This window comes from Littorina saxatilis, linkage group LG15 (assembly GCF_037325665.1).
Source record: "Littorina saxatilis isolate snail1 linkage group LG15, US_GU_Lsax_2.0, whole genome shotgun sequence".
Classification (NCBI taxonomy): domain Eukaryota; kingdom Metazoa; phylum Mollusca; class Gastropoda; order Littorinimorpha; family Littorinidae; genus Littorina; species Littorina saxatilis.
This window is the reverse complement of record NC_090259.1, coordinates 12,637,879-12,665,745: the sequence shown is the minus strand read 5'-3', so window position 1 is coordinate 12,665,745 and position 27,867 is coordinate 12,637,879. Positions and strand designations below refer to the sequence as shown.

At 40.1% G+C, this 27,867-nt stretch overlaps 1 protein-coding gene and 1 long non-coding RNA gene across 2 annotated transcripts in view; both read left to right on the top strand.

Moving 5' to 3' along the window:
- The window catches only part of LOC138948591 (uncharacterized), a 120,667-nt gene that overhangs the window by 36,440 nt on the left and 56,360 nt on the right, over positions 1 to 27,867 (top strand). The window lies entirely within an intron of this gene.
- LOC138948582 (uncharacterized) lies at positions 1,983 to 20,258 on the top strand. Its single transcript, XM_070320137.1, has 12 exons — positions 1,983 to 2,171; positions 2,749 to 2,801; positions 3,306 to 3,442; positions 4,034 to 4,146; positions 4,998 to 5,057; positions 7,072 to 7,135; positions 7,314 to 7,386; positions 7,886 to 7,922; positions 9,637 to 9,719; positions 10,979 to 11,152; positions 12,387 to 12,544; positions 15,380 to 20,258. The coding sequence occupies exons 3-12, from the start codon at positions 3,421 to 3,423 to the stop codon at positions 17,281 to 17,283; spliced, it is 2,688 nt and encodes an 895-aa protein (XP_070176238.1). The 5' UTR covers positions 1,983 to 2,171; positions 2,749 to 2,801; positions 3,306 to 3,420; the 3' UTR covers positions 17,284 to 20,258.

Genomic DNA, 27,867 nt, shown 5'->3' with positions numbered 1-27,867 from the left:
ACTTAGTCTTGGTTGCTGTAACTCAGTCACCGCTATGATGGTACTTTCGCTGATATTAACAGAAAAACAACACAGAATCAGCCAAAACCGAGAACAATAAACAAGTTTAGTACGTCACAACGTCAATGAACAGAATTCTGGAGTCAATTTTTGCATCAGACTCTGACTAAGTGAGTGGGGCAAGCGTCAAACACCACTAAAATGAGGAGGGAAATCTTGGCGCATTTTTTTGGCGGAATACTTGAACAAACCAATCATTTTCAAACTGACCAAGGACAAAAACAGGCTTGTGAACCGAATGGTGAGGGGGGAGGGTACCTCGAAATGTGTGGGTGATGATTTCACATCACCAGTCTACATTGCTGCAGTCTTAGTATAGTAGCTCCACCGACCACTGTCCCCTCCGCCCTCCCCCCTCCCGTTCGTTCCCCCTTTCAACCCCCTACCACCTTGGAATAAACTGCAGAAGACCATTTGCATATCCTGGATTCTTCCATTTGTGTTGCCAGGGGCGACCCAAGATCCGAGTCCCTTTGTTTCCCATGTCCACTTAGAACAAACCGAGTTTAGATTACCCCTTTCTGTTTTGAAAGTAAACTTGCCCATCCTGTGAGGCACTTTCAGGGACAGTAATTATAGTTAGCGGGACCATGTAGACGAAGTCAACGGTGATAATCTGCGTAGTGTATACGCATACTTTGGAACACGGTCTGTTATTCCACCCAGCGAGAGCCTCTAACACAATCAGTGTTGTCGACAGATGGCGGGAAAACCTGAGTGTTTCACATTCCAACATCCGATGGTGATAGTAACTTAGTAAGGGCCAGGCTGCGGTCTGTAAGCTGTATTGCACTGACATCTCTTTCTGTCTGTGGAAATAAATGGCGAAATTTGATTTAACACTTCTCAACTTTTAAGTGACCAGGAGAACGCAATAAGGAGACTATTTACTGAGAATCAGTGGCCATTTGAAACTCGAAGGTGTGTAATAAAAGATTCGACTTGTGTACCAAGAGGTGCTGGGCCATCATCGTGTGACCTCGATACAGAGGCGCTAGGCTGTCTCTCGTGTGTGTAGTACCGTTAGGGTGCAGACCTGGTTATCTGATCCTGGAGGCAATTGTGAAAGCGGAGACACGGGTCCTAGTACAGTGCTCTCCTCTGGGGTAGGCCAGTGTGCCTTTTGTTTTTGCAGCCCTTGTGTGACAAATCCGGCATCGCCAGAGGTGGCTAGGTACAGGCCAATTGCCACACCGCAGGAATTCCGGCGTTAGAAAAGTACTCTACAAGAAGTATTGGTCCATGCTAGACCGACGCGGTGCTTGGAATTGTGCATTGTACTTGGCGAAAAAGACGTCTTCCTTACATCAAGACAATCCAACACGGGTAAACATTAACCGAGAAAATTTATGATGCCCGACTGTGTGCTCAAATTAGTGAGAGAGCTTTATCCCAACCCCACAGGAATACCCTATCAAGGCCACAACTGGTGGTAAAGGTTAGTTGCATTTCTTTCTTCATATCCGATGTAACAAATACACATGCACCTGAGACAGCATGTTCTGGAACCAAATTGCCGCATGCCACGTGTTTTGCTATTTTTGGAACGCATGGTGTAAATCTGTGACGTCGGAGAGTGTTGACTCCGCCCTTTTCTTTGAACAAGATCCCCATTGAAATGTTTGTTTACAAATATCTTCTTTATTATGGAGAATTAACCTTATCTAAGTGCATAGGGCGGTAAATGTGTGAAAACCAGCTGTGTGAACAAAAAATCTGACACCGTAACTCATGCTTAACTGAGATATTAAAGAAAATGTAGGAGCAGTATTTGTCCGTTGCCTGCAAGAGGTTTGAAATGATTTGCCAACGCAGAAGGTCAGGCTCCTTATATACTCCTGCCGGGCCTTGAATTAAATGTTCATTTTCTAACACCGCCCCCCCCCCCCCCCCCCCCCCCCCCCCCGTAATTATATGTCATTTTTACCCCAAAGCCATGTCATTTTAACTTTGCGCTTTCGTTTCAGGGTCGTTACTTATACCGAGTAAGATGGAAAAACTGTTCACCCAGCAGAGACACATGGGAGCCGGTTTCTCACCTCAACGGCCTTCAAAAGGACTTCAAACTCAAAGCCAAACATCAACGATGTCAGAAGAGCAGCAAGAAAACGGTAAAGTTTACATAGTCTAGCTGCTCAAGCAAGTTTAGTTAGCACCCATAGTCACGGCAGCCAGTGACAGAGAGATGTGACTTATAAGTTATATATAATTTAGTCACTGGAGGCCATGAGTATAAATTATTATGCTTTTATGATGTAACTGTTAGCAGCAGAAAGTACAATTTATGACTTGTCAGTTGTGACATTGTCATTGACAGTGACACTGACAGATGATTGTTGACATGTAAATTGTAATGTTGTTGAACTTGAAGCTCTGTGCACGAAGATAAAAGAATCTTGAAAAGCAGTGGACATGATTGCAGACGACTCTTTTGGTGTATACCAGTGGTGTTCAAATTCATGCCTGGCTGGACAAAATGGTTACATTGACACTCTAGCTCTCTTATATGTGTGAGGCTATAGAGGGAGACACATGTATACTGTTGTCCATGAAATGGGCGTCAAATAGCATGGAACTTTAATGTGTAAAATAGGGTTATTGACACTGATTTCCTTTCATCCATAGTTACCTCACATGACAGAGAAGGTAATGCATTATGATCAACTGATTTTACTTTTCATTTTTCAGTTCAAGCCCCAGAGTGGCAAGAAATGTGTGTCTGGAGACGAAACTTGTAATGGGTAAGTGTAAGCCTGCATACAATAACATCATTGTGATGTAAAACAGTTAATGCAGTGCCCTCTTAAAATCATAAAAAGATCATGAAATGGGAATTTTGTGAAGTTTATGAAACGTATCGCTATTTTGACATTTACTTACTAGTTATGCAGTCAAGGTGAATTATTTACTATGTCAACAAGAATGCACAATGTATTCTGCATGTAGCTGAACTTCTCTGTAACATGCATACGTATGTATTTGAAAAAGCAGTCCTCGTAAAAAAAACTAAAAAGCAGTAAAGAAACAGACGAACCAGCAGACAAACATAACTAGTAAGAGCATTGCATTTTCATAAGGATTGCTGGATTCATTTTGTATTTGTCAATGCAAGTGTAAATTGACCCTAAAACCAACTTGAACTGTACATGGCAAGAGGTTGTGGCATGTTCCATCTCAATCTATAGTGCCAGCCTCAGGTGTCTTTGTTTCAGTTTGTAACCTCTGTTTTTGTTCATGTTTTTCAGGCATATCAAGCTCAACCTATCGAATGATGTGCTAGAAAGTAAAGTCCGTACGTTATACGACCAACTGGCTGCAGTATGGAATGGTACTCTTCAAAGTGATCTGCATGACAGATACATGGCAGGAGGTGCTTCGCGAAGTAAGTTCCACCGAGTAGTAGTAGGCTAGTACATCATCGTCTTAATCTTGTTCCTAAGAAAGCCTTGTCAGCTTGGCTCACTTTTGAAAGATTGTTCATATTTTCAAACTCTTTGTTATGGATATCTTACGTGATGTTTATAAGAATTTTTTGGTCCCCCCCGCGGGTTAGGAGGAAGAATTTACCCGATGCTCCCCAGCATGTCGTAAGAGGCGACTAACGGATTCTGTTTCTCTTTTTTACCCTTGTTAAGTGTTTTTTGTATAGAATATAGTCAATGTTTGTAAAGATTTTAGTCAAGCAGTATGTAAGAAATGTTAAGTCCTTTGTACTGGAAACTTGCATTCTCCCAGTAAGGTAATACATTGTACTATGTTGCAAGCCCCTGGAGCAAATTTTTGATTAGTAATAGTGCTTTTGTGAACAAGAAACAATTGACAAGTGGTATCCCATCTCCCCCCTTTCCCCGTCGCGATATAACCTTCGTGGTTGAAAACAACATTAAACACCAAATAAAGAAAGAAAGATAAGAATTTTGGGAGTCACTCCAGGTCTGTGTCTGTTGCTCTGATGTCTATACCTTTTTTGTAGGGTTGTTGGACCATGCCAGTTCGCTATCTATGTTAGAAGACGGCCAGGAGGACATCTTGATGGAAGTTTTGATGTCTATGTTTTCTGACATTTACACTGACGACAAGCTGAAGGTTGGACGTTACTTTTTGCTTCTATTTTTTTTTAATTCATTCATCTACTAGTGAATAAATGTAGTTGAATAACACGCCCTTGAAGAAGGTCTAACTGACCAAAGATTTGGGACAAAAAGAATCATCCTTTTTGTTTATCTTTAACCTTTCTCTGAAACATATAAACTTCATAATGTTATATATTATATATGCATGTAAATATGAATAACATTTAGGCACGGCTCCGGAAGATAATATATTTGTTATTGTATGGGGACATGCAGACGTAAGCGCTCAAAATTCTCACTTACTCTATTGCACATGTATGTCAAATTTTGATCACTTAATGTTTCTTTGTTTCTTAGATCTGTTAAAAGCGCTCCGTCTCATTTGTTTTTGATTATTGCATGGAACTTTTACTTGTTCTGGATAACAAGTGATTTAAAAGTCAGGTTAAACTGGTATTGAAATATATATTTACCGTTTACGTAGATACCATGGCAAGGGAATGTTAGTCACAATGTATGATGCTTTGAATTGAAGGATGCCATTTTTGGCCGCTTGGTTTTGATTTACTTTTTTTCGCAATCAATTGTGAATCCCTTGTGAACTTGCATCAGTTCATGTACTTTAATTTTTGTTCCCTTAAAATGCAGGCATAAATGAACCGTCGCGATATAACCTTGAATGGTTGAAAACGACGTTAAACACCAAATAAAGAAAGAAAGAAAGGCATAAATGAATCTGTTGGAAGTCAACTGTCATAATTGGACAGTCAGGAGAGAAATAGTTAAATGGAGCATTGCTAAAGAATACATGTAGTAAAATGTCTTTACTGTGTAGCAACATTAGCTTTTGTTTTCTAATTCCAGCAAATTGATTACATGACAAGAGTGTTTCTCCCAGAGGCTTTGACGCGTATTTGCCATCAGGTGAGTGAATAGTTATGGGTTTTATTGAACCCGGTTCATTTTGTGCCACTTCCAAGGAAAGGTTCATTAAAAAACAAAGCTTTCTGAAGTTTCTCCACTTGATGTCAAAATGGCAGCAGAAGAATCTTAGAAACATATTTCACCGCCCATAGTTTTTCAAACCCATGATGAGTTGTCAACAAGCACAGCACTTGTCGACTGACCTGCACCAGTCAGTTTGCTTCAAGGATTCTGTGACTGGTGGCACACAAAATACAAGCTTAACAACTGTATGTCCCCATCAAAGCAACTAAATTCCCAGAGAAAACCAACATATTTAAGCATCCTTCCATTCGTAAATCACTAAATTTATCATTTCTCTGATGAACATTTTCTTATCCCTGTCAAAAGTCTGAACGGATTAAAAGGCTGTCAAGGGTTGCACTCTTTACTTCAGTTATCCCACAGAACCACAGATGAAGGTTCAAGATGATACTGACAGGTAAAATAAGACTCAGACTGCAAGCCAGAAAAATAATCAGAATGCAATGCAAGGACTCAGTCAGTGTCAGTCACTTTCATTACATTCTTACAATCAGTCATGGGTCAAGTAATGACTGAACTTATAGCGGAGACTGATAATTGAGAAGACATCGGGGTGTGCTTGTGTATGTGAGACGAGACAGGACAAAAATCAAGCTGTTTCTTCTGTTGAATTGTAAGGGGAATTGTGTGATATCACACATGAGTTTCTTATGGCATTGCCTTTAATTATTGGTAGCATGGACCAACTCATTTTTATTATCAAGTAATTGTTTTTATTAGTGCAGACACATTCTTTGGTCTTCCAAAAGACATAGAATACACATTTAGGAGTGATCAGAGATGAAAGGAAATTTTGATGAACTTCTTAAATATGTAGGTTGCACAAACCACTTGGACATGTATTCTGAAAAAAACATTGAGACCACCTCCATTTCAGCAAATATTAGGCTCTGTTAACGAAAATCAGGAGAACAAAAATAAAACCATGTTTTCGGCATGCATATCTATGATTTTGTAACTCTATTCAAGACATGTCTATTGCAATAGAGTTGTTTGAGAAATGATGTAGCCAGGTTTTATGTTTAAGTGTTTGCACTTTTTCTCAGGCTTGCTTCAGATGGCTTACTTATAATGTCGTGTCTGAAAGAATGTTCACTATTGCCAACAAAGCTGATATCATTTTTAAGAAATAGTACTTATTCAGCAACCGGCACGGTTGGCCTAGTGGTAAGGCGTCCGCCCCGTGATCGGGAGGTCGTGGGTTCGAACCCCGGCCGGGTCATACCTAAGACTTTTAAATTGGCAATCTAGTGGCTGCTCCGCCTGGCGTCTGGCATTATGGGGTTAGTGCTAGGACTGGTTGGTCCGGTGTCAGAGTAATGTGACTGGGTGAGACATGAAGCCTGTGCTGCGACTTCTGTCTTGTGTGTGGCGCACGTTATATGTCAAAGCAGCACCGCCCTGATATGGCCCTTCGTGGTCGGCTGGGCGTTAAGCAAACAAACAAACAAACAAACTAATTCAGCAACACAACGTAAAATCATGTAGGATCTGCTATCGCTTCGACAAAGAATGAGATGATGTCTGAGATTTGTGTGTCATTTCAGGGATGATGCCAATCTTTTGCATTATATATCTATGGCTTTTTTTAACAGTTTAGAAAACAACAGTGACCCGAAAACCGACCCACTAGCAGACAGTTTTATCTGACATTATTAAATTTTCTTTAGGATGTAAAGATATGTGCACCTTTTAGATCTACATTTCCATTGTTACTTCTGCTTAAGATTTTTTTTCATCTAACCTCACATAAACATGCAAGTAGCATTTGTCCAACCTCATTAAAACGAGGTTTCTAGAATTCTGTGACAGAGAAAAAGTGTTGTCTTTTCTTGTCTTGGTCCAGGCTACTATTACATATTATTAGCCATGTGACCATGTCCAGACCCTGATGAAAAGTTTTAAGAGTTTTGTGTTTGTTATGTTTCAGGTAGACCAACGGCAGCCTGCAGTTGTGGATGTTGCTGGTTTGGATGCTCCAAATATTGGGACAGGTATGGCTGTAAAAATACTCATTCAAGAATCAATACTTTTCACAAAATTAGCGAAGACTATTTAGCGAAGAATACATCCATTAGATATGATAGCCATTATTGATCATTGCATGATATGTTATTGACAGGTTACAGCTACAATGTTGTTATCATGTTTCAATATTTCTTGATTTTGCAGAGTCCTTCCACCCTACTGCTGTAAAGAGACATGCTGACTTCAATCTCGACCAAAGCGATTCAAGCAGAATAAGGTGTGTATAATAAGCCTCAATTTAGTTTTCCGTTTTAGTCAGGACAATGAAGGATTGTGACACCTAATACCCCCAAAACCTGTGGGTACTTTGTAAATGTCCTTGCAGTACGACCTCCTGGTCATTCTGGATTAAAATTCACTTTCAGCATGTTCCAATCTCTTTTTTTAACAGAGTTAAAGCACAAGTATTCTATTGTAATGCATTTTTTTCCTTATCTCAATTCCAGCATACAAGCAAAAAGACCTGTTCTTTTTCTTTTTTGCCTCCTTTATCCCAGAATGCCCCTTCACATCTTTGAGAGTACTCAGGAGAATGAAGAACCTTTGGTTTCAGTCACAGTTAGTTACCATCTGTTACTGTCAACGATGATGCGTTGTTTATTTTGGTGCATGTTCTCTTATTCAAACACCTGACATAAACAACTTTAAAATCTTGCAGATGTTTGACAACTAATTCATTTTGGTACAGTTTGTAACTGACTTGTTTTTAATTTCAGTGATCCTCTTTCCAGTGAGGATGAATGGAAACCAGAGGTATGCTATTCAAACTTTCAGTTTCAGTAAAAATTGTCAAAAAGAGAGTGTGTCAGTATGGTATGAGTTGAAAGCCTAAAGCTGACTGCTTCACTTGGTTTTCCACAACTTATTGTGGACTATTCCTGGATCCAGAAAACCCACCTCTGATTTTTAGATGTTGCTTTTGGCAAACAGTACCTATGCATAGTTGTACACCAATTTATTTATATTCAATGTGAATGTTTGATAGGTTGGGCAGAATATGTTCTTTCTGTCATGATAAGCCTCCCTTGCTGAGCAAGAATATGCCTTTATTGTCCTCAGTGAAATAAGAGTTTCTTCCATATTTGGCTCACCTGAGTTAAGTAGCGAGTCTTAGTAATGAGCAGTACTCATTTGTTTGGACAGCCGATCGTGAACAAAACAATTGTCTTTGGAGTTTTTCAGATGTTTTCTAAGCTAGAGCTTAGAAACTGTACACACTTCTCAGGTTTTATGACCTCTCAGTATGACCAAATTCTGGTAGACCCTGGCCAAATTCAAGGTCACATCAGGGTCAAGCTTCGGGTCACAGAAAATTAAATATTATTGTTATAAGGTTTGCTCTGATTTTTGGAAAGTTAAATCTTTTTGTCTTGACCTTCGTCAGATGATGCTATGGACTACACATTCCGATAGATGGACATCGTTTCTGACCCATACTTTTTAAAGGATTCAACATTGATCAAAATAGTATGGGACGTACGAAACCCACATCATCAGGACCTTGAACCTTTTTAAAGCGATAGAACTTTAAAACTTCACACACTTTTAGGTTTTGATAACTTCAAGACATGATACAAGTCTGGTTGACCTTAACAGCGGTGTCATGAGGTAAAGATATTGAGCAATTTCTTGAAAGGTTTTGAAGGTAAAGCTTTCAAATTTCACACGCTTCTGGGACTTGTTTACCTCTCGACATGGTTTAAGTCTGTCGTCAAATTTCAAGGTCACCGTTGGGTCAAGTTCTGGTCATAAAATGGGAAATTATCAGTTTTTGAATTTGTTTACAGGGATACTAGCTAATTAAAAAGAGCTTTCGATCGCCCCATAAACCACATAGTTTGGTTTTGGGGTTGGTATTATGTCCCATACACCAGGAATATCTGCAATCAGGTATAAGAGCACTCAGTTATTCGATTTTTGACAGCCTCTGAACCTTAGTCATGCTCCTCTTACAGACCAGAACAAGTTTAAAGGTTACAATAGGGTCAAGTTTGGGTTAAAAAAACAACCACCATCATTTCATCTATCTTTTTAAAACTTGCATCTTTTAGACTTGTAGGGTTTGATGACTTCTGGGCATGACTCAAGTCTGGTGGACCCTAGTCTTACAGGTCACTAAAGGGTTAAAAGTTTGGGTCAAAAATATAAAATTGTAATTTTCTTAAATATCTGGAGGAAGAGCGTCAGAAAATTGATGTCTAGAGCTAGCTGGTTCATATTACATATGGGGAAGGTGAGTTCTGTTGGGTTTTTTTTTTTTTGGGGGGGGGGGGGGGAATAATTACAAACACGTCTATTCAAATTTTAGTGACAAAGAGACATTGTTGTTTTGAAGGGGTCAAAATCAGGTCTGCCAGACTATGTCTACGTTTACTTGCTTAGCTCAGAAGGCTTACACTCCTGTTTCCAGTTTCCCTTTTTGTATTGTCATGCCATTTTTGTTAATGTTTAATGTTGTGCCCCTCAGGATGAAGAGAAGAAGCTTGGGGAACATTCAAGGGGAAGGAGACGCTGCAGAACTCCAAACCCAAGTCAACGTTTTAAGAGAAGGTACCTTGCTTTTCATAAACCAAATACAGTTGTTGATAGCTTAGCCAAGTGCATGGAGCTGTATCAGGGCTTGTTAGTGTCAATAATGTTTTTCACCTATTGTGCTAGAAAAACAATAATGTACAGAATGATATGCTCTTTGTTGTTTTCATAATTCCACAATCCTGTAGCTGGGAAATTCAGGTGTCTTCCTCATCGTGGAAACTGACAGTTGCGCTGCCAATGTGTGTGCGCGTTTAGGTGTAATCAGCCAACTGCACTTACGGCAGAATGAGATTTTTATATTTAGTCAAGTTTTGACTAAATATTTTAACATCGAGGGGGAATCGAAACGAGGGTCGTGGTGTATGTGCGTGTGTGTGTCTGTCTGTCTGTGTGTGTAGAGCGATTCAGACTAAACTACTGGACCGATCTTTATGAAATTTGACATCAGAGTTCCTGGGTATGAAATCCCCGAACGTTTTTTTCATTTTTTGGATAAATGTCTTTGATGACGTCATATCCGGCTTTTCGTGAAAGTTGAGGCGGCACTGTCACGCCCTCATTTTTCAACCAAATTGGTTGAAATTTTGGTCAAGTAATCTTCGACGAAGCCCGGACTTTGGTATTGCATTTCAGCTTGGTGGCTTAAAAATTAATTAATGACTTTGGTCATTAAAAATCTGAAAATTGTAAAAAAAAAATAAAAATTTATAAAACGATCCAAATTTACGTTTATCTTATTCTCCATCATATTCTGATTCCAAAAACATATAAATATGTTATATTCGGATTAAAAACAAGCTCTGAAAATTAAATATATAAAAATTATTATCAAAATTAAATTGTCGAAATCAATTTAAAAACACTTTCATCTTATTCCTTCTTGGTTCCTGATTCCAAAAACATATAGATTTGATATGTTTGGATTAAAAACACGCTCAGAAAGTTAAAACAAAGAGAGGTACAGAAAAGCGTGCTATCCTTCTTAGCGCAACTACTACCCCGCTCTTCTTGTCAATTTCACTGCCTTTGCCATGAGCGGTGGACTGACGATGGTACGAGTATACGGTCTTGCTGAAAAATGGCATTGCGTTCAGTTTCATTCTGTGAGTTCGACAGCTACTTGACTAAATATTGTATTTTCGCCTTACGCGACTTGTTTTCTTTCTTTCTGTGGTAATAAAGAATTCCCAATCCAAGTTAGTTGCGTTTTATTTTGGCCCCTACCTGTGTCATAGAATCACCATATAGAATGTAATATTTTTGTGTTCTGTCAGAAGGCATAACCACAGCGGCAATCGTCCTGTGGGCAGCAGTGAAACGAGGCGCAGCCCTTCCTTTTCCTCGAGTTCCTCCGGGTCACTCCAAAGGGCACCCCACTCATCTACCTCGTCTTCCTCATCCTCATCCCCTTCAAGAAGTCATCAACAGAAGAGAAGCTTTAAGAGAAGGTACCTTGCTTTTCATAAACCAAATACAGTTGTTGATAGCTTTGCCAAGTGCATGGAGCTGTATCAGGGCTTGTTAGTGTCAATAATGTTTTTCACCTATTGTGCTAGAAAAACAATAATGTACAGAATGATATGCTCTTTGTTGTTTTCATAATTCCACAATCCTGTAGCTGGGAAATTCAGGTGTCTTCCTCATAGTGGAAACTGACAGTTGCGCTGCCAATGTGTGTGCGCGTTTAGGTGTAATCAGCCAACTGCACTTACGGCAGAATGAGCGGCAGGTCTTAGATGTGACACAGCGGTGACTCAAGGGTTGGACATGGACACTGACGGCTGTCTGTGGACAAACGTAACATTGGCGTTTTATCGGATGCTATTGCAGCTATTAAAAATCATCCTTTTATTGATTGTTGACTTCCAGTCAAAACCTGGAAAATTATCATTGTCTGAAATGTTGATGAAGCTAGAGCATTTTCAGAGTTTGATGACCTCCAGACATGAATCAAAAAAGTGTCAAGATTAGATAAAAAATAATAGAAAATTGTCATTTTTTGGAATGTTTTTGACGCTGTGGCATTGAAACTTCCCCCTCTGAGGGTTTGATGACCCCAGTCTTCAAGGCAATCTGTTTGACCCTTGTGGAATTTTGAGGTCACAGCAGGGTCTAAGAGTAGGACACAATGACTTTTTAGATTGATTTTAGCGCCAGAGCTTTAGAACTTCAATCTGATTCGGGGTTTTATGGCCTCCAGACATAATCAAAATCTAGAAAACCCTGTTCAAAATTCAAGATGGATTTTGGGCAATATTAGCAACAGTTATAATTTCTTGAATGAAAAGCATAGAGTTCAGAGCTTTTAGTGTGTTTGTCTATATGTCTAACTGATTCATGTTACGTTTGACGATAGCAATGATTAAAGTCATAGATTCATACATTCCCTTTTCAAACATGTAACCATTATATCTCAAAGTGAGTAATCAGTTAATTGAATGAAAATATTTGCAGGTCGGTGGGAATGACTTGGATATTTTCATGTTTTTGTTTGTATTTCTAATAAAATAAAATGAAATTATTTCAAGGCTCTGTGTGACCTAAGTTTTCATATTGACTGATTTTTTTCTTTCTTTCTGTGGTAATAAAGAATTCCCAATCCAAATTGGTTGCGTTTTATTTTGGCCCCTACCTGTGTCATAGAATCACCATATAGAATGTAATATTTTTGTGTTCTGTCAGAAGGCATAACCACAGCGGCAATCGTCCTGTGGGCAGCAGTGAAACGAGGCGCAGCCCTTTCCTTTCCTCGAGTTCCTCCGGGTCACTCCAAAGGGCACCCCACTCATCCTCATCCCCTTCAAGAAGTCATCAACAAGACTTGCTCAGCGAGGAACCATGTAAATATTTTCTTTTCCTCTCTGCACTTAAAGGCACAGTAAGCCTCCCGTAAACCATCACAGAGCTCCCCGAGCGTCTAAATACAGTACAAGCATACTTCCATTTGAACGCTCACCGAACGGGAACATCCTGGCTGCTTTCTGTCGAGCGTGAGACATTTTCAAAGAATTTATTTTCGTAGACTTGTTCTGTTAACAACAACGGCGCCTCGTTTTTGCGCTAGACCTAACTTTTAAAATCTAAATAATAAATTGACAGCTTGTTACACAAACATTCTTTAATCATAAAAGAATTCGTTTTTTATCAAGACAAGATCAGAACAATTCGAAGTTGTGAAAGTTTAAAAAAAGAAAAGCCCGGAAGCAGGGTCACGCAAGGGTCGTAGCAGACGACGGCCGGTTTATCAGTGCAAATCGCCGTTCCTCTCAACAGTCAAAAGCCATCTCTAGAGTTCTTGTGAACCACAGCCGTTGTTTCGTGCATAAAAAAAACGTGCTATTGTAGATAAGCTCACGTCGAGTCGCATTCAAATGACTAACTATGACGACTGCATTGTAAAAAGGGAAAACTGGATCACACGGGTTCACGATGGCTCAGGGGTAAGATAAACCACGCAAAAATAAATTCTTTGAAAATTGCTCGCTCTTTACGGAGGGCACCTAGGATGTTCTCAATTGGTGAGTGTTTAAATGAAATGGTGTTTGTAATGTGTGTAAAAGCCTGACCGTATCTGTGATGGTTTACGGGAGGCTTACTCTGCCTTTAACTTTCATAGCTTTGTTCCTCCTGGTCTTCTCTATGCATTTGACAATGTATGACACATGCGAAAACATAATGTCTGTTTTTTCCAGAATAAACACACAAAGCGAAACGTGAAAACAAAAGAAAGTCAGTTGTATTTTCATGATAGCATTCATAGCAATACAAGGTACCTAAAAAGGAAAGAAAAGTACAACAAGTTGAAAAAAAAAATGTTCAAAATTGCAGAAATTCAAAAGACAAACCAGCAAACACCCGAACAGACAAAACCAAACAAGAAATTCAAACGAACAAAACAACTTATCAATACACTTAAACTTTTCCTTGGGCGAGGTTAACGGCGCTGCCGCTAAATTTATTACAGTCTTATTTCAGTATTTATTCCTGGTGGGGGGTGGTCTTTTATAAATAAGCACCACAAATAGAGCAAACTTTACTAGCCAAACCAACAACTTAACTGGCATTTGGCGAGTAAATGAACATTTGTACTCGCCAGTTACATGTTTCTACTCGCCACGGCAAGTAAAATACTCGCCACTTTCTGGCCTGCACATTATAAGGTTACAGCAGGGTCAAGTCCGGGCTTCTATTGGACATATGACCGGCCGGGGATGGGACCAATGCGTCAGATCACAAAACAATGCGTAAATGTTTGAAGATCGAGGCCTAGGAACATCACTGAGCTCTCTATGCACCGAAAGAAGTTACAACCGTCCCTCTCATGAACGGACACCCTTGGGCCATAGCAAAACTGTCCGTACATTGCAGGTGTCCGGTCACGGGAGGGGTGACCACACCACCCCCTCCCCCATACACTCACAGAGACACACAAACAACAGGATTGAGTCTATGCTAATCACTTCTTGTGGCTACTAAACAATAACAATAAACTCCTAATACTTCTTTAAACGTTCTGTAAAAATGATTTGTATGAAAAGTGTTGAAAAGAAGAGATAAAACAAATCCTCAAGGCCGGAGGCAGTGAACACACTCACCATGCACTGACATATGAAAGCAGCCACACAAACACAGCACAGAGGAGCGTGTGCAGATGCTTTGCAAGAATAAGCTTGAAAACCAGTTTGAATAAATAGCAGCAGATAGAGCTGCATGTCATAATCATTTAATTTATTTTCTTCTTGTCTGGCTTTATTGACTGCATGCCGATCATGTGGCATGGCAGTGACTTTTCACTCTTCAGTCGGATATACACTGTAGGCCTACATAACACAGCTACCACTCTCCCTCACTAATGCCTACCCCAAGTCCTGACAACTGATGCTTGGAAATTGTGTGGAAGAGTACACCTCTATTTCTCTCCAATGCTCTTCCTGCTCAGTGCTGACATGCAGTGACACCGGACACCCCACAGAGTTTAGCCAGCTACAACACCCCCCCCCCCCCCCCTCCCTCCCTCTCTCTCACTCCCTCCAGCCATGTACTGATTATCGATTTTGTTGTGGTGAAAATTTGACATGGTCTGTCCGTACATTGGAGGTATGACTTGCTGTTGGGACCGAAAATGAGTGTCCACGTTTTGCAGGTGTCCGTTTAAGGGGGGGGGGGGGGGGGATATAGAAGGAAAACACTCGTGCCGAGCAAATGTGTCCCTACATGTCAGGTGTCCGCTCACGCCGGGGGGCTGTACATTGCAGGGACTGCTGTATTGATGAATTAATTGCGTAAAAAGTCAGCTGACTTATTCATTCATTAAAAAACAGCAATCAGTCAGGGTGTGTATGTTTGCCATGTGACTAAGTTGGGAGGTGATCTCGTCGCATAACAGCCTGAACACATCTCAAACAGTGAACTGATCGGGTCACACGGGAAGGAGTGTGCCTTTTATAGGCTTTGCACAGTGGGTTTTTCTTCTTTCCTTTGATCAGTAGCTCCCCAGATAGTGTTGCTTTGTGACTTTTGTATTTTCCATTATTTCTCAAAAACCTACATGCACCGAGAAATATTTAATGTGTGGCTGTTGATAAATGTTTGACTGTGATTATAAGTGTAAGAGCCATTTATGCATTTGCTGTTCCAATTATTTACTTGTGTTCACAATATATTTTGTGTTGCAGTATGCCCCACTGAGAACAGTCTGCATCGTCGGAGAAAAAGGATTTTTCGCACTAGAAACCGCAAACAGCGACCTAATGGAAAAAAGAAGAGACATCGATACCACTGTCCTAAGCAGGATTGTACTGCTTTTTGTGTAAATGTTCAGAGACATATGAGAAGCGCACATCCTGACTTACCTGAATGGGAACAAGCAGACATGATAAGAAATTCCAGGCGAAAAAATGAGCCCAAAAGACAAATTGTGAAAAAAGAATGTTGCTTTACTCAATGTGTGTGGTCTGGTCAAAGACCAGACCTGCATTTGATGTCCAAATGCCACAATCTGCCAAGGGTAGAAGCTTTGAAAATGGCTAAAATATGTAAGGTTGTGGATTCAGTTTGCCAAACTGGCTTGCACACAGCAGAAAGCTTGAGTAAAGAGTTTGGTATTTGGTTAAGTTCACTGGAAGGTGGTTGTTACATACCACCTGATCTGGATGAGAAGAAAAAGTTGGACAAACAAAATCAAAACAAAAGAACAGAATCTATGGTGAAGACCATACTTACAGAGTCTTTGGGTCAGGAACCATTCCCCATTGCCAAACTTGCTTTGTTAAAAACTCTATCACGAAAGCCATCTGCAGAAAAGGAAAGTGTTCTTGAGAAGATCAAAGGCTCCAAGACCTGGGGCACAGTCAAAAATTTCTTGGCATCTTTGAGCCATTTCTTAGATTTTGTTGAAATTACATACCCAAACCTGGACATCGGAGGGATGCGATGTTCATTGGCTGGAACTGTCCGCTGCATCAACAAATTTGTTGCAGAGGACATCCAGCGACGAAAAGACAAAATCAGAGAAGTGAAAATTCCAGAGGACTTGATTGTCAAATACATTGATTCTCAAATGGCCAAAAGATTAATTTCTCAAGAGAAGAAGAAAGGAGCAACAACCTGCAAAGTCGCTGACGTAGATAAAATACGTAACCATATTCTCTTGCACACAGCTTTTTTGAACGGTAAGAGGACAGGGATTTTTTGTGCGATGACTGTGACACATGTTTTGAACGCCAGAGAAAAAGGTGATTTAAAAGTTGTACTGGTTGATAGCGGAAAAACCTACAGGAGTTCAGGGTCAGCCGCTGTACATTTCAGCAGGCAGGACTATGACAGTCTGGTTTATTTTATCAGCAACGTCAGGATAGCAAATAGCAATGTTGACCAGGTTTTCTGTTTTAGCAGTGGACAAGAAGCAGCTGTAAGTGACATTAACAGGTTCCTCCAAGCAGCATTTGATGATTTTGGCATCATTGAAAGTGTACAGGTCCCACATGTCACATGCACTCTGATTCGAAAGACAGTAATTACACTTTTGCGAGAACAGGACATCCCTAGAGAAGAGCAGGAAACTGTGGCAAAACATATGGACCACTCGATAGCAACCGCCGATAGGCATTATGACACATCCTCAGGCATTCAGTGTACTAGCAAATTCAGGCAAATTTTGCACCGGCACGTTGCATGGAATGAACAGGATAGTGATGAAGATGACTGTGAGCTACTAGACAACAGCGTGTTAGAATCAGTCCAGATGGAAGAAAGTGAAGTCAGTGTCATTCCCTCTCTACCAGTGTCATCCACGTTGACATCCACATTGACGGTTGAACCTACTAGCAGTTGTCTTCCCAGTCGTTTTGGAAAACCAGAAGTGTTCACCAAGGTTGACCGTGAACGGTTAAGGAGATGCTGTGCTCCTTTCATTCAAGACAAAGCAACAAATGGAGGTGCAGTCAAACAGTGTGATGTGGTAAAACACATCAAGAAAGCTGGAAGAAACTTTGAAGATTTGTTCTGCAATTACTCACTCAAACAGTTGTATAACAGAGTTAGGATGGAAATTCGCATGCATAAAAATAAGGCCAAATAGTGTGAAAACTTCTTGTTTCTCAAAAAGACTTTGAAGACTATTAGGGTCTGTTTCATGGTTCAGTTAAATATACAACATGAGCCGAGTTTCATGAACACTTGCTTCCCTCTCTTTTAAGTTCTATGGCAACTTTTAATTTACTCAGTGATGGAGAATTCAGTTGCAAAGGGATTTTGATAATGTCACAAATGTTCTGACACATAGTACAGCTTTAACAGTTGTATTTGGGCATATTGATTTTGATTTAGGAGTAGTAAAAAGAGAAAACTTGGATTTTTGTTTTGGTTTAGTAAATGTATTTGTGTGGATAAAACATTGAATGCACACGCCTTCCCATGTAAACTAATCGGGTCACCGTGTCAGATGTGTTCAAGCTTTTACAGTGGACAAGACCATCCTCCAACTTAGTCACATGCCAAATATTAGCACCCTGACTGCTTGATGTGGCGAGCAGGATTTTTCGCAATCTTAATTCAATGAATTTTTTTTTAAATTCTGTTTGCCACAGGAAGCAGTCAGGGTGCTGATATTTGGCATGTGACTAAGTTGGAGGATGGTCTTGTCCCATTAAAAGCTTGAACACATCTGAGACAGTGACCTGATCTGTTCACACGGGAAGGAGTGTGCCTTTAAGGAACTGTGAATCTATTTATATTGCATAATATATAATCTTCATCTTCATAAATGTAGTCTGTTGTTTCTCAGTTTAGATGGTTGTTTCAATCTTCTTGGGGTGGTGGGCTCCCCCCGCGGGTTAGGGGGAAGAATTTACCCGATGCTCCCCAGCATGTCGTAAGAGGCGACTAACGGATTCTGTTTCTCTTTTTGCCCTTGTTAAGTGTTTCTTGTATAGAATATAGTCAATGTTTGTAAAGATTTTAGTCAAGCAGTATGTAAGAAATGTTAAGTCCTTTGTACTGGAAACTTGCATTCTCCCAGTAAGACGTTGCAAGCCCCTGGAGCAATTTTTTGAGTCACTTGAGAAAAAGTGACTCTATGTAATCGGTCAGTGTTAGTCTGTCCAGCCGGCCGTCCGTAGACACCACCTTAACGTTGGACTTTTCTCGGAAACTATCAAAGCGATCGGGCTCATATTTTGTTTAGTCGTGACCTCCAATGACCTCTACACTTTAACGATGGTTTCGTTGACCTTTGACCTTTTTCAAGGTCACAGGTCAGCGTCAAAGGAAAAATTAGACATTTTATATCTTTGACAAAGTTCATCGGATGTGATTGAAACTTTGTAGGATTATTCTTTACATCAAAGTATTTACATCTGTAGCCTTTTACGAACGTTATCAGAAAAACAAGGGAGATAACTAGCCTTTTCTGTTCGGCAACACACAACTTAACGTTGGGCTTTTCTCGGAAACTGTAAAAGTGACCGGGCTCAAATTTTATGTGAACGTGACTCCCAGTGACCTCTACACTTTGACGTCTGCTTTGGTGACCTTTGACCTTTTTCAAGGTCACAGGTATGTCTTGAAGGAAAAATTGCCTCATATAATATTCAGAACTGCGAAAGTGACTCGATCGAGCGTTTGCTCTTCTTGTTGATTAGTGCTTTTGTGAACAAGAAACATTTAACAAGTGGCTCTATCCCATCTCCCCCCTTTCCCCGTCGTGATATAACCTTCGTGGTTGAAAACGACGTTAAACACCAAATGAAGAAAGAAAAGTAAAGAAAGGGGTGGTGGGCAGGGCAAGAAGGAGGGTTGAGCATTTAACTTGGGGGGGGGGGGGGGGGGAGTTCTCTAAGAATGTAGAGTAAAGTATTGAATTGAACTGAAGCCTGTTTTAAGCACGGTAATGTTTTCATCCTGGGATAAAGCACTGGACAATGTTTGCCAGTCATGAACAATCATGTCTAGTTGTTGCTATTGAAGAATAATTACTGGTATGTGAATACATGTATTCGTATTTCAAAATATATGACAGTTGACTTTAGATAAGTTGTAGGAAATTAAGTTGCTCACTTTAGTTTTAAGATATATTAGTAAAGCGACAAACACACTGGGGGGGGGGGGGGGGTATATATATGAGGTTTAGTAGAACTTTAGAAGTGCATGTTATACATCACATGAGGATATTTTTGTTCTGGGAATGAAACACTGTACAGTACTTGCCAGTATTGTTTTAGAATCTCAAACACTATGTAGCAGCTATAGACAAAATACATTTTGTGTTTAATACTTTGTTTTATGAAAAGTGCATGTTTAGTGAAGATGAAACTATTGCATTTAATGGATGGATGAATATAAATATAATCATTTGGTGTTCTTCTTGTGATCAAATGCTAGACAGTGTTTGGTAGTGTTGCTTTAATATCTCTTCACTTTATGTAGCAGTTACACAAAATGTGTGCTGTGGCAAATGACTAATCCTATTTACATTTCAGAATGCATGTGTGTGTTTTTATTTTGTTTGTGTCTCAAGTGTGGGCCGTTTTGTGGCTAAGTTGAAGGATGGTCTTGTCCCATGTTTGGCATGTAAAAGCTTGAACACATCTGTGACGGTGACCTGATCTGTCTACACGGGAAGGCGTGTGCCTTTAATAGTGTTTCAATTTCCTGTGTAATGTAGTTTTATGTAATTATGTTCTTACCATGAAAGAATAACCTTTCAGAACAATTGTTCAGGATTCAGATTAGATTGTTCTGGATTGGATTTGTTGGCAACAGTCCAAGATAAGGATACCAAGCTTTCTCTGTAGATTTGCGGATTCACACAAGTTTTTGTCTCATTTGGTTGATCAGTTTGAAATACCACACTGTTGACTTTTTCTTGTTGTTTAGTTGATATTTGAGATGTTAATGAGTGTATGGGTTTTATTTCCTCATAGTGTATGTGTTATGTTGATGAATAACAAGATTATATGAATTTTGTTTTATTCAGAATATCCAGTTTCTCAGTTTGTGGAGGATTCAAACTGTAAAGATCCTTTTTTCAGACAAAATAAATATGTTGAAAACCGTGTTGCTTAATTGACTTCTTCTGTGTTGTGACATATGTTGTCATGTCTTTTCAATGTTGTGGTTGTCATTGCATGTGGGCATTTCTGCTCCGTATATTGACACTTAACCTTTGTAGTACAAAGAAAAAATGAATGTTTACTTCAGACACGACAAATACCTTGAAAGACAGCACTTTTTGACACTTCTATAAATAGGTATACACTACTTTCAAAGAAAATACAAACTTGAACCTATGAGGGTAAAATTTATCAGAACTCAAGCTAATTCAGTACATGTAGTATCCAGTCATTTAGGGTATGGGCTGAAAACAAACACACTTTCATACACTTATAATGAAGAAAATTGTGTGTGTGTGTGTGAAAAATAAGTGACAGAAATCACAAGAAACACTGTTGTTTTTATTTTTTATTAAAATTTTGTTTTGTTCGTTTATCACTTAAACTACTATATTTTTCATCATCAGAAATTATCTTTTACTTAAAGAAAATAACAAACCCACACACACAAAAATAAGTGGAAACAAGGTCACTTCTCCTCATGCATATTCTCATAAAAATGAATAGAATTTTATGTAGCTGTGGCATTGATAAAAAACTTATGTTGCATTTTCAAAAACGTGTAGCATTTCACAACACCATGTTTATGTAACCTTATCACATTTTGAGTTCATGTAGCACATCAACAAATATGTAACAGAATCATGTTTTATGTAGCAATATCACGTGAAACTGGTGCATAAATCCATTTATGTAGCATTTTGGCCATACCGCCAGGTACACACACACACACACACACACACACACACACACACACACACACACACACACACACACACACACACACACACATTTATTACATATTACCAGGGATCTATATTTTTTACACATATTACATAGTCCGTTATTTGGGCGCACGTGGTGGACGGTATTTGGAAAACCCCACTAGTTGGAGTTACAATGCAGCTGTTGGAAAAATACGTTCATTGAGTATGTCGTATTGCATGGTATTTACTAATAGAGTGTATGTACTATCTACTTCAACCAATCAATTCATCTTAGAAAGTCGTAACTTCTTGCTGCACTTAGTTTACAAATGTCTAAAATTACAGTGAGAGTGCGAAAAACAGAAAACCACTTACTGTGCAGAATGCGTGCGTTCAGTCGCCATGTTATTTTGGTGCGAAGTGTAAGGGGATATCACTGAATCGTTTCGCACACATTTTTTGTTGTTGTGACCTACCATTTCTGAGATATCGCGTGTCCGTTATTAGGCGCCCGTCCGGTAATTAGGGCCTTTCCCCTATATACCCATAGTTGCATTACAGAGACAAAGAAGCAGCTCATGGGATATGTATATATAGATATACACTTCCAATCTGTTTGTTTGTCATTATTCCTTTTATCAGTCAATTAGAAGGCTTTGTGTAAATCATCTTTTTTTACACAGGTAGAATTGTGGTGTATATTTCCACTTCTTATGATCGACAAACGTGAAAAATACAGCATGACTTCATCACATGGAATATGCGGTGGCGAATTGCCACTGCGCTTCGCGGCGAGTTGACACCCCAGATAGGTTGAAAGGAATCAGAGCGTGAAGTCGGCTTCTACAAAGCGGGGGCGAGACGGGCGGAGGCGAGTCAGTACCTCGCGCGCCCCCTCTGTCTTACCCGTTAGAAGCTCCTCCACCCGTCCTTTGCAAATACGGATGTATGTCTTTGTGACAAGGTAGTATGTGTCACTCTCTTTACAGTGTGTCAAGTTTTCTCAGGGAATATTTGTTGCGGCAGATAGGTGGCTTTTTGTCGTCAAAAAACAGAAAGCTTCTTCCAGGGTGGTTTCAAGAAGCATTGAAGCAGGTATTGAACTTCTTTCAAAAGTTGCCACAGACGTTTATTTTACTTTATTTGGTGTTTAACGTCGTTTTCAACCGTTCAAGGTTATATCTCCCATTTCCGGTAAATGAACACATGGACACGTCATCGCTATCAACCGCCTTTGCCTGTAAAATAATAACCGCTCCCTCGGCAGTTTGAAATAAGGACTTCTCTCCGCCATCTTGTCTGAGTTGTCACTTCGTGCAGACCAAGATTTGAGTCTTTCGATGTGTTTTTCAACTTTGTTTTGCATCACTGGTGTCGTTTGACAAATTTGATGTCAAATAAGGGGTAGTGAAAATCGCACATTTTCTGTGGTTTGACATGGATATCTTCTGAACTATTCAAGATAGACTGTTTAAATTTGGCACACTTTTTGTTTGCAGCATTTTCAGAATGCTGAACCTCCCAAAAAACAGTAATTTTGACTAAATTCAGTGTTGGGCAAGTTGAAGTGGTTAAAATAAAAACTTTTTTTTTTACCGAAATGGGCATGTACATAACATGATGATATTTTTACTGACAGCTTGCATAATTACACATTAACATGCTTCCATTTGCAAGGGTCAAGTCCCAAGAAATATGTCTCTGTATTCCTATCGTATCACTCTGCTCCTGTTTTGTTTTCTTTCACACACATTTTCCCTTCTTTTTTGACGGGTTTCTGGACAGCAAACTCTAAAACAAATTCTTTTCATCACAAAAGCGATCTTTGGAATTGACTGACGTAGTCCGGAAGAATTCATGCATACACTTACGTCACGTATTCGACGTCATCACTTCGCATGACTTAAGGTCTCGGTGTTTCGTTTGCCTTCATATTTCTTACTTGTAAAATGACCCTCAAAGCTAACCGAGACTAGTTGAGGCTGTATCAATGCGCCTCGCCAGCAGGTTGTTAATGGATTTTTTAGCGAGTGGTTATCGACAATTAATGACCGGTAATTTTTAATGAGTTGGGGCATTCTGACCAATCACAGGATCTGTTTCATTAAAACGCAAACTTGATTGAATTACAATAAGGTTTAGGATCCCAACACACTCATTATCTAAAAGTATGTGAAGTCTCTAATATATAAAACTACAAGGGTGACAGAGCACACAATACATTCACACTATCTGCCATAATGATTTTTTACGTTTATTTATGTACCCCAGTTCAGTATTAAACCAATGGATTTCTAATAATACCTGCTGCATAAATGGGGTTTTAGCTATCTCTCCTCAAAATTGTGTCAAAATCCACAAACATTTAGTCCATATATCTCCGTTATGATGTTGGTACCCGTTGCTAGGTAGAACTGCCACCTTAACATCTCAGAAAACTTCCGAATACAGACTTTGTTGTTATCTGATTTTGTTTGTAACTGTTCTAATGAACACATCATAAGAAAGGTAAATACAATGAATACACACATTGATATCGCATTTAATTATTTAGGAAAATAAATTCACAGGCATCCAAGCTTCAATTGATTAGGGTCAGCATCGATCTCTCAATCTACAAAAAACAAGAAATTCCTCCGAGGTAGGAAAAACACCCCCGTCCTTAGCATTCTCACTGCCACCAACTGAGCAGGCACTGCTAACAAGTGTGGTTATTTCCCTTTGACCATTAATATGTCCCTCTATAAGTCCTTGTAGAATCTTAATCCACCAATAACTCCCTAACCGTGTGTTTGACTGGTCCCAATTTTTGTAAGGACCGTCTCAGGAATGTATAGAACCTGTTCACCAAGTTTGGTGACGATCGGTCCGTTCATTCTTGAGATCTATATGCGAACACAAACAAACAAACAAACAAACACATCGAGCGAAACCTATACACACCCCTATACCGGGGGTGTAAATAGTTAAATGAAATTGTAAAAACAATCAAACCGCACCAGTTCACTCACCAATCCATGTACCTGTTACGAGGGGGTTTTGCAGAAATTTGTTAAAGTTATAAATATTAAGAAGTGTCTGTGTGTAAATAAATATTCTATCAAAAGTGCATGTTCTATCTCTGTTTACTTATTCACTCACATTACACACACACACAGTACAGCACTCAAGCTAGGTACAAAGACGTAAACACATCTCCCTTTGCACCTATATTCAGATCATACACACAAAATACATATATGGCGATTCACACACAATAAACAGTCCGTTAATTTCACAGGGGAATAATAATATGTTGAGTGGTTGAGTGGAGGAAATTCTGTTCCTCACTGAAGTTGTCTCAATGTTTATCTCCGTGGATTCTTAGTGCACATACTACTTACAGTTCAGCGGGTACATAATCTTGGCCCATGTCACGCCATTGAAGATACATGGTAATGGTGAGACATGGAGTGGGTTACCACCTGGCCCAAGAACTCCTGCGCTGAGTTTCAACCTTGCCGCTGCATCTGTCCTTCCAGTGCAGTGGTGACAAGGAGGGGAAATCTTCTTCTTCTCTTCCCACATCGGAGTGACATCCTGGCTCCAACCGGGGTGCTGTATAAAAAGTTTATACCATCACAAGACTCTTGAAGAACACTGAAATTTTATCCTTTCTTCCCAAGTTGAATCCATAAATCCTTTTCCATGATTTTCAACCACTCAGTTTCCATGTTGACTCCAACCACTCAATTTTAGTCAAACTTCCCCATAAAATATTAATTCCACTCTTACTCAATAATACCACATTCATCCATCAACTAGCCTATGCTATTACAATATCATTTCAGCCCAATTACCAGATACTACATTACAAAGGAAAATACAAACATTCTTTTCCAAAATGGCTGACAACAGCTCACACATCTTCTGATCCAATTCACAACATTATTCTGAAAAATCATTTCATCAATGAAGACTACCGTACAAACACAAATCAATAAATACCTGTGTAATCACAGCAATAAATCAACCATGATTTGTCAATGCATGAGGCAAATACAGTTGGCCTCAATGCTGGTTGAGAAGCATTCTACAGATGTGTAGACTTGGACAGACACACTTTCCTTCAGTGACAATTGAGAATGTTCTGACTCACACAACAAACATGGCTACCTAAAGTTCCTCCAATTAGGAACCTCCTCTTCTATTAGTCAATTCCAAACGAGGTAATCAATGAAAGCAGAGCTTACAATAATCAGGCCATACCAACCTCCTCCTCCTCCATTGGTCAATTCCAAACGGGGTAACCAATGAAAGCAGAGCTTACAATAATCAGGCCACACTATGCAGATTGAAAGTATGACAAGCAAAACTGCACACATTTAATGAAAATGCTAAACATTCATTTAGAATAAAATATGTACAAATCCATTTGTCACAGTACCATCCCAACAGTATTTAATTAATCATCATTAATATCATTAGCAACAGTACCAACAACGATAAACTAACAACATTAAGAACAACAACAACAACAACAACAACAACAACAACAACAACAACAGTAGCACCACCACCATCTCCACCACCACCACCACAACAACAACAACAGTAGCACCACCACCATCTCCACCACCACCACCACAACAACAACAACAGTAGCACCACCACCTCCATAACAACAACAAGAACAACAATAGCACCACCACCACCACCTCCACCACAACAACAACAACAAGAACAGCAGTAGCACCACCACCACCACCAACTCCACCACCACCACAACAACAACAACAACAACAGTAGCACCACCACCACCTCCACCACCACCACAACAACAACAACAGTAGCACCACCACCACCACCAACTCCACCACCACCACAACAACAACAACAACAACAACAACAGTAGCACCACCACCACCACCTCCACCACCACAACAACAACAACAACAACACGTCCTAAACGCGGTAGCGAGATCAGCAGAACCCTTGTGGCAAGATCGAACAGCCATTCGTTAAAGGGTCCAGTAAACAACGTACATGTCCGTTCTTCTTCTTCTTCAGCGTTCCAGAATGTTTCTGGTTACGTGTGAGCTCGTTTGCCCATTTGGGTTCCCCACACTATACTCTGGGAGCATAGTCACCTCACTCTGCTTTTGTTGAGTAGGTATGCTGGGTATTTTCGTGTTTCCATGACCCACCGAACTCCGACATGGATTGCAGGATCTTTTTCGTGCGCACTTGGTCTTGTGCTTGCGTGTACACACGAAGGGGGTTAAGTCAGTAGCAGGTCTGCACATAAGTTGACCTGGGAGATCGGACAAATCTCCACTCTTAACCCATCAGGCGGCAGCGACCGGGATTCGAACTCACGACCTCCCGATTAGGAGGCCGACGTCTTACCACCACGCCACTGCACCCGTCTACATGTCCGTTCAAACATGCCGCAGCGCAGTCATGCATGGCCGTGTTATTTTGAGATGGTCGTTATATATGACCATGCAGTCTCGTATAAAGAAGGTGTTATATCGTGTACCGCCCCACTGCCGACCATACAGGTTCCTAATGATAAGGGTCGAATTACGCCAATGTTTCCACAGCTGAGCAAAACAAAAAAAAAGCCTTGTTTGTGGTTTAAAGGCACATGGGCCCTCTCCGATCTAAAGTCCGGATAAAGTCAAAATTAGTTTGATCAAAGTTTCAATCGGTTTGCTTCACAAATGTGGTCACTAAGTCCTAAGTGCGGCGTCTAAACCGGATATGACGTCACAAAAAAACTCGTTTTCAAAAACATGAAAACAAAATTGCCGGGATAAAATCTCGGAGAATGCTGATGTAACATTTCATAAACTTATGTCCAATACTTTTCCGGAAACTTCTACACACACTGGTAAAATATTCTGTCCCAAGCGCAAGCCTGGGTAGGCTTTTTGGAATACACTATAGAGTTAAAGATAGTAAGGAACGTACCTTTCACGTTTTTTTGCTATGTACTGCAATTTTGGTTCCAGTTGTTTTCATGTGAGTGGGGAATTCATGCAAATGTAATTTTAACAAATTAAACATTCCAAAAGATAACCATGACTACCATGCTTGTTTTCTGATTCTAAATTTTCAAACGCTGGCAGTCTATCTGCTTTTGTATTTTTGATTTATGTATACAATTAAAATGGTCAGTTCGTCAAAATAGCTAGACCTTAATTGTACTCGCGAAGGATATATTTACATGAAGAGGGACCGGCACGGTTGGCCTAGTGGTAAGGCGTCCGCCACGTGATCGGGAGGTCGTGGGTTCGAACCCCGGCCGGGTCATACCTAAGACTTTAAAATTGGCAATCTAGTGGCTGCTCCGCCTGGCGTCTGGCATTACGGGGTTAGTGCTAGGACTGGTTGGTCCGGTGTCAGAATAATGTGACTGGGTGAGACATGAAGCCTGTGCTGCGACTTCTGTCTTGTGTGTGGCACGTTATATGTCAAAGGAGCACCGCCCTGATATGGCCCTTCGTGGTCGGCTGGGCGTTAAGCAAACAAACAAACAAACATGAAGAGACAAGTTTCAGAACGTAGGTGATTTTCCCTCGACCTTTTGTCGCACTCGACCTTTTGTCACACTCGACCTTTTGACCCTCGACCAAATGTCCTCGACCTTTTTGTGCCTCGACCTTTTGTACTTCGACCTTTTGGTTCCCACCCGAGCTTCCTATACATAAATCCACACATGAAAATTCCTTGCTTCCTAGAGTACACTCGCACAATGATCGAGGCCCCCCCAAAAGACAGGGTTTGTCTCTTTAAGGGACGGGGCCGGAATTCCTCACGAACACGAAAACACCGAAAAGCAGGAACAATAGAAAGAGGATT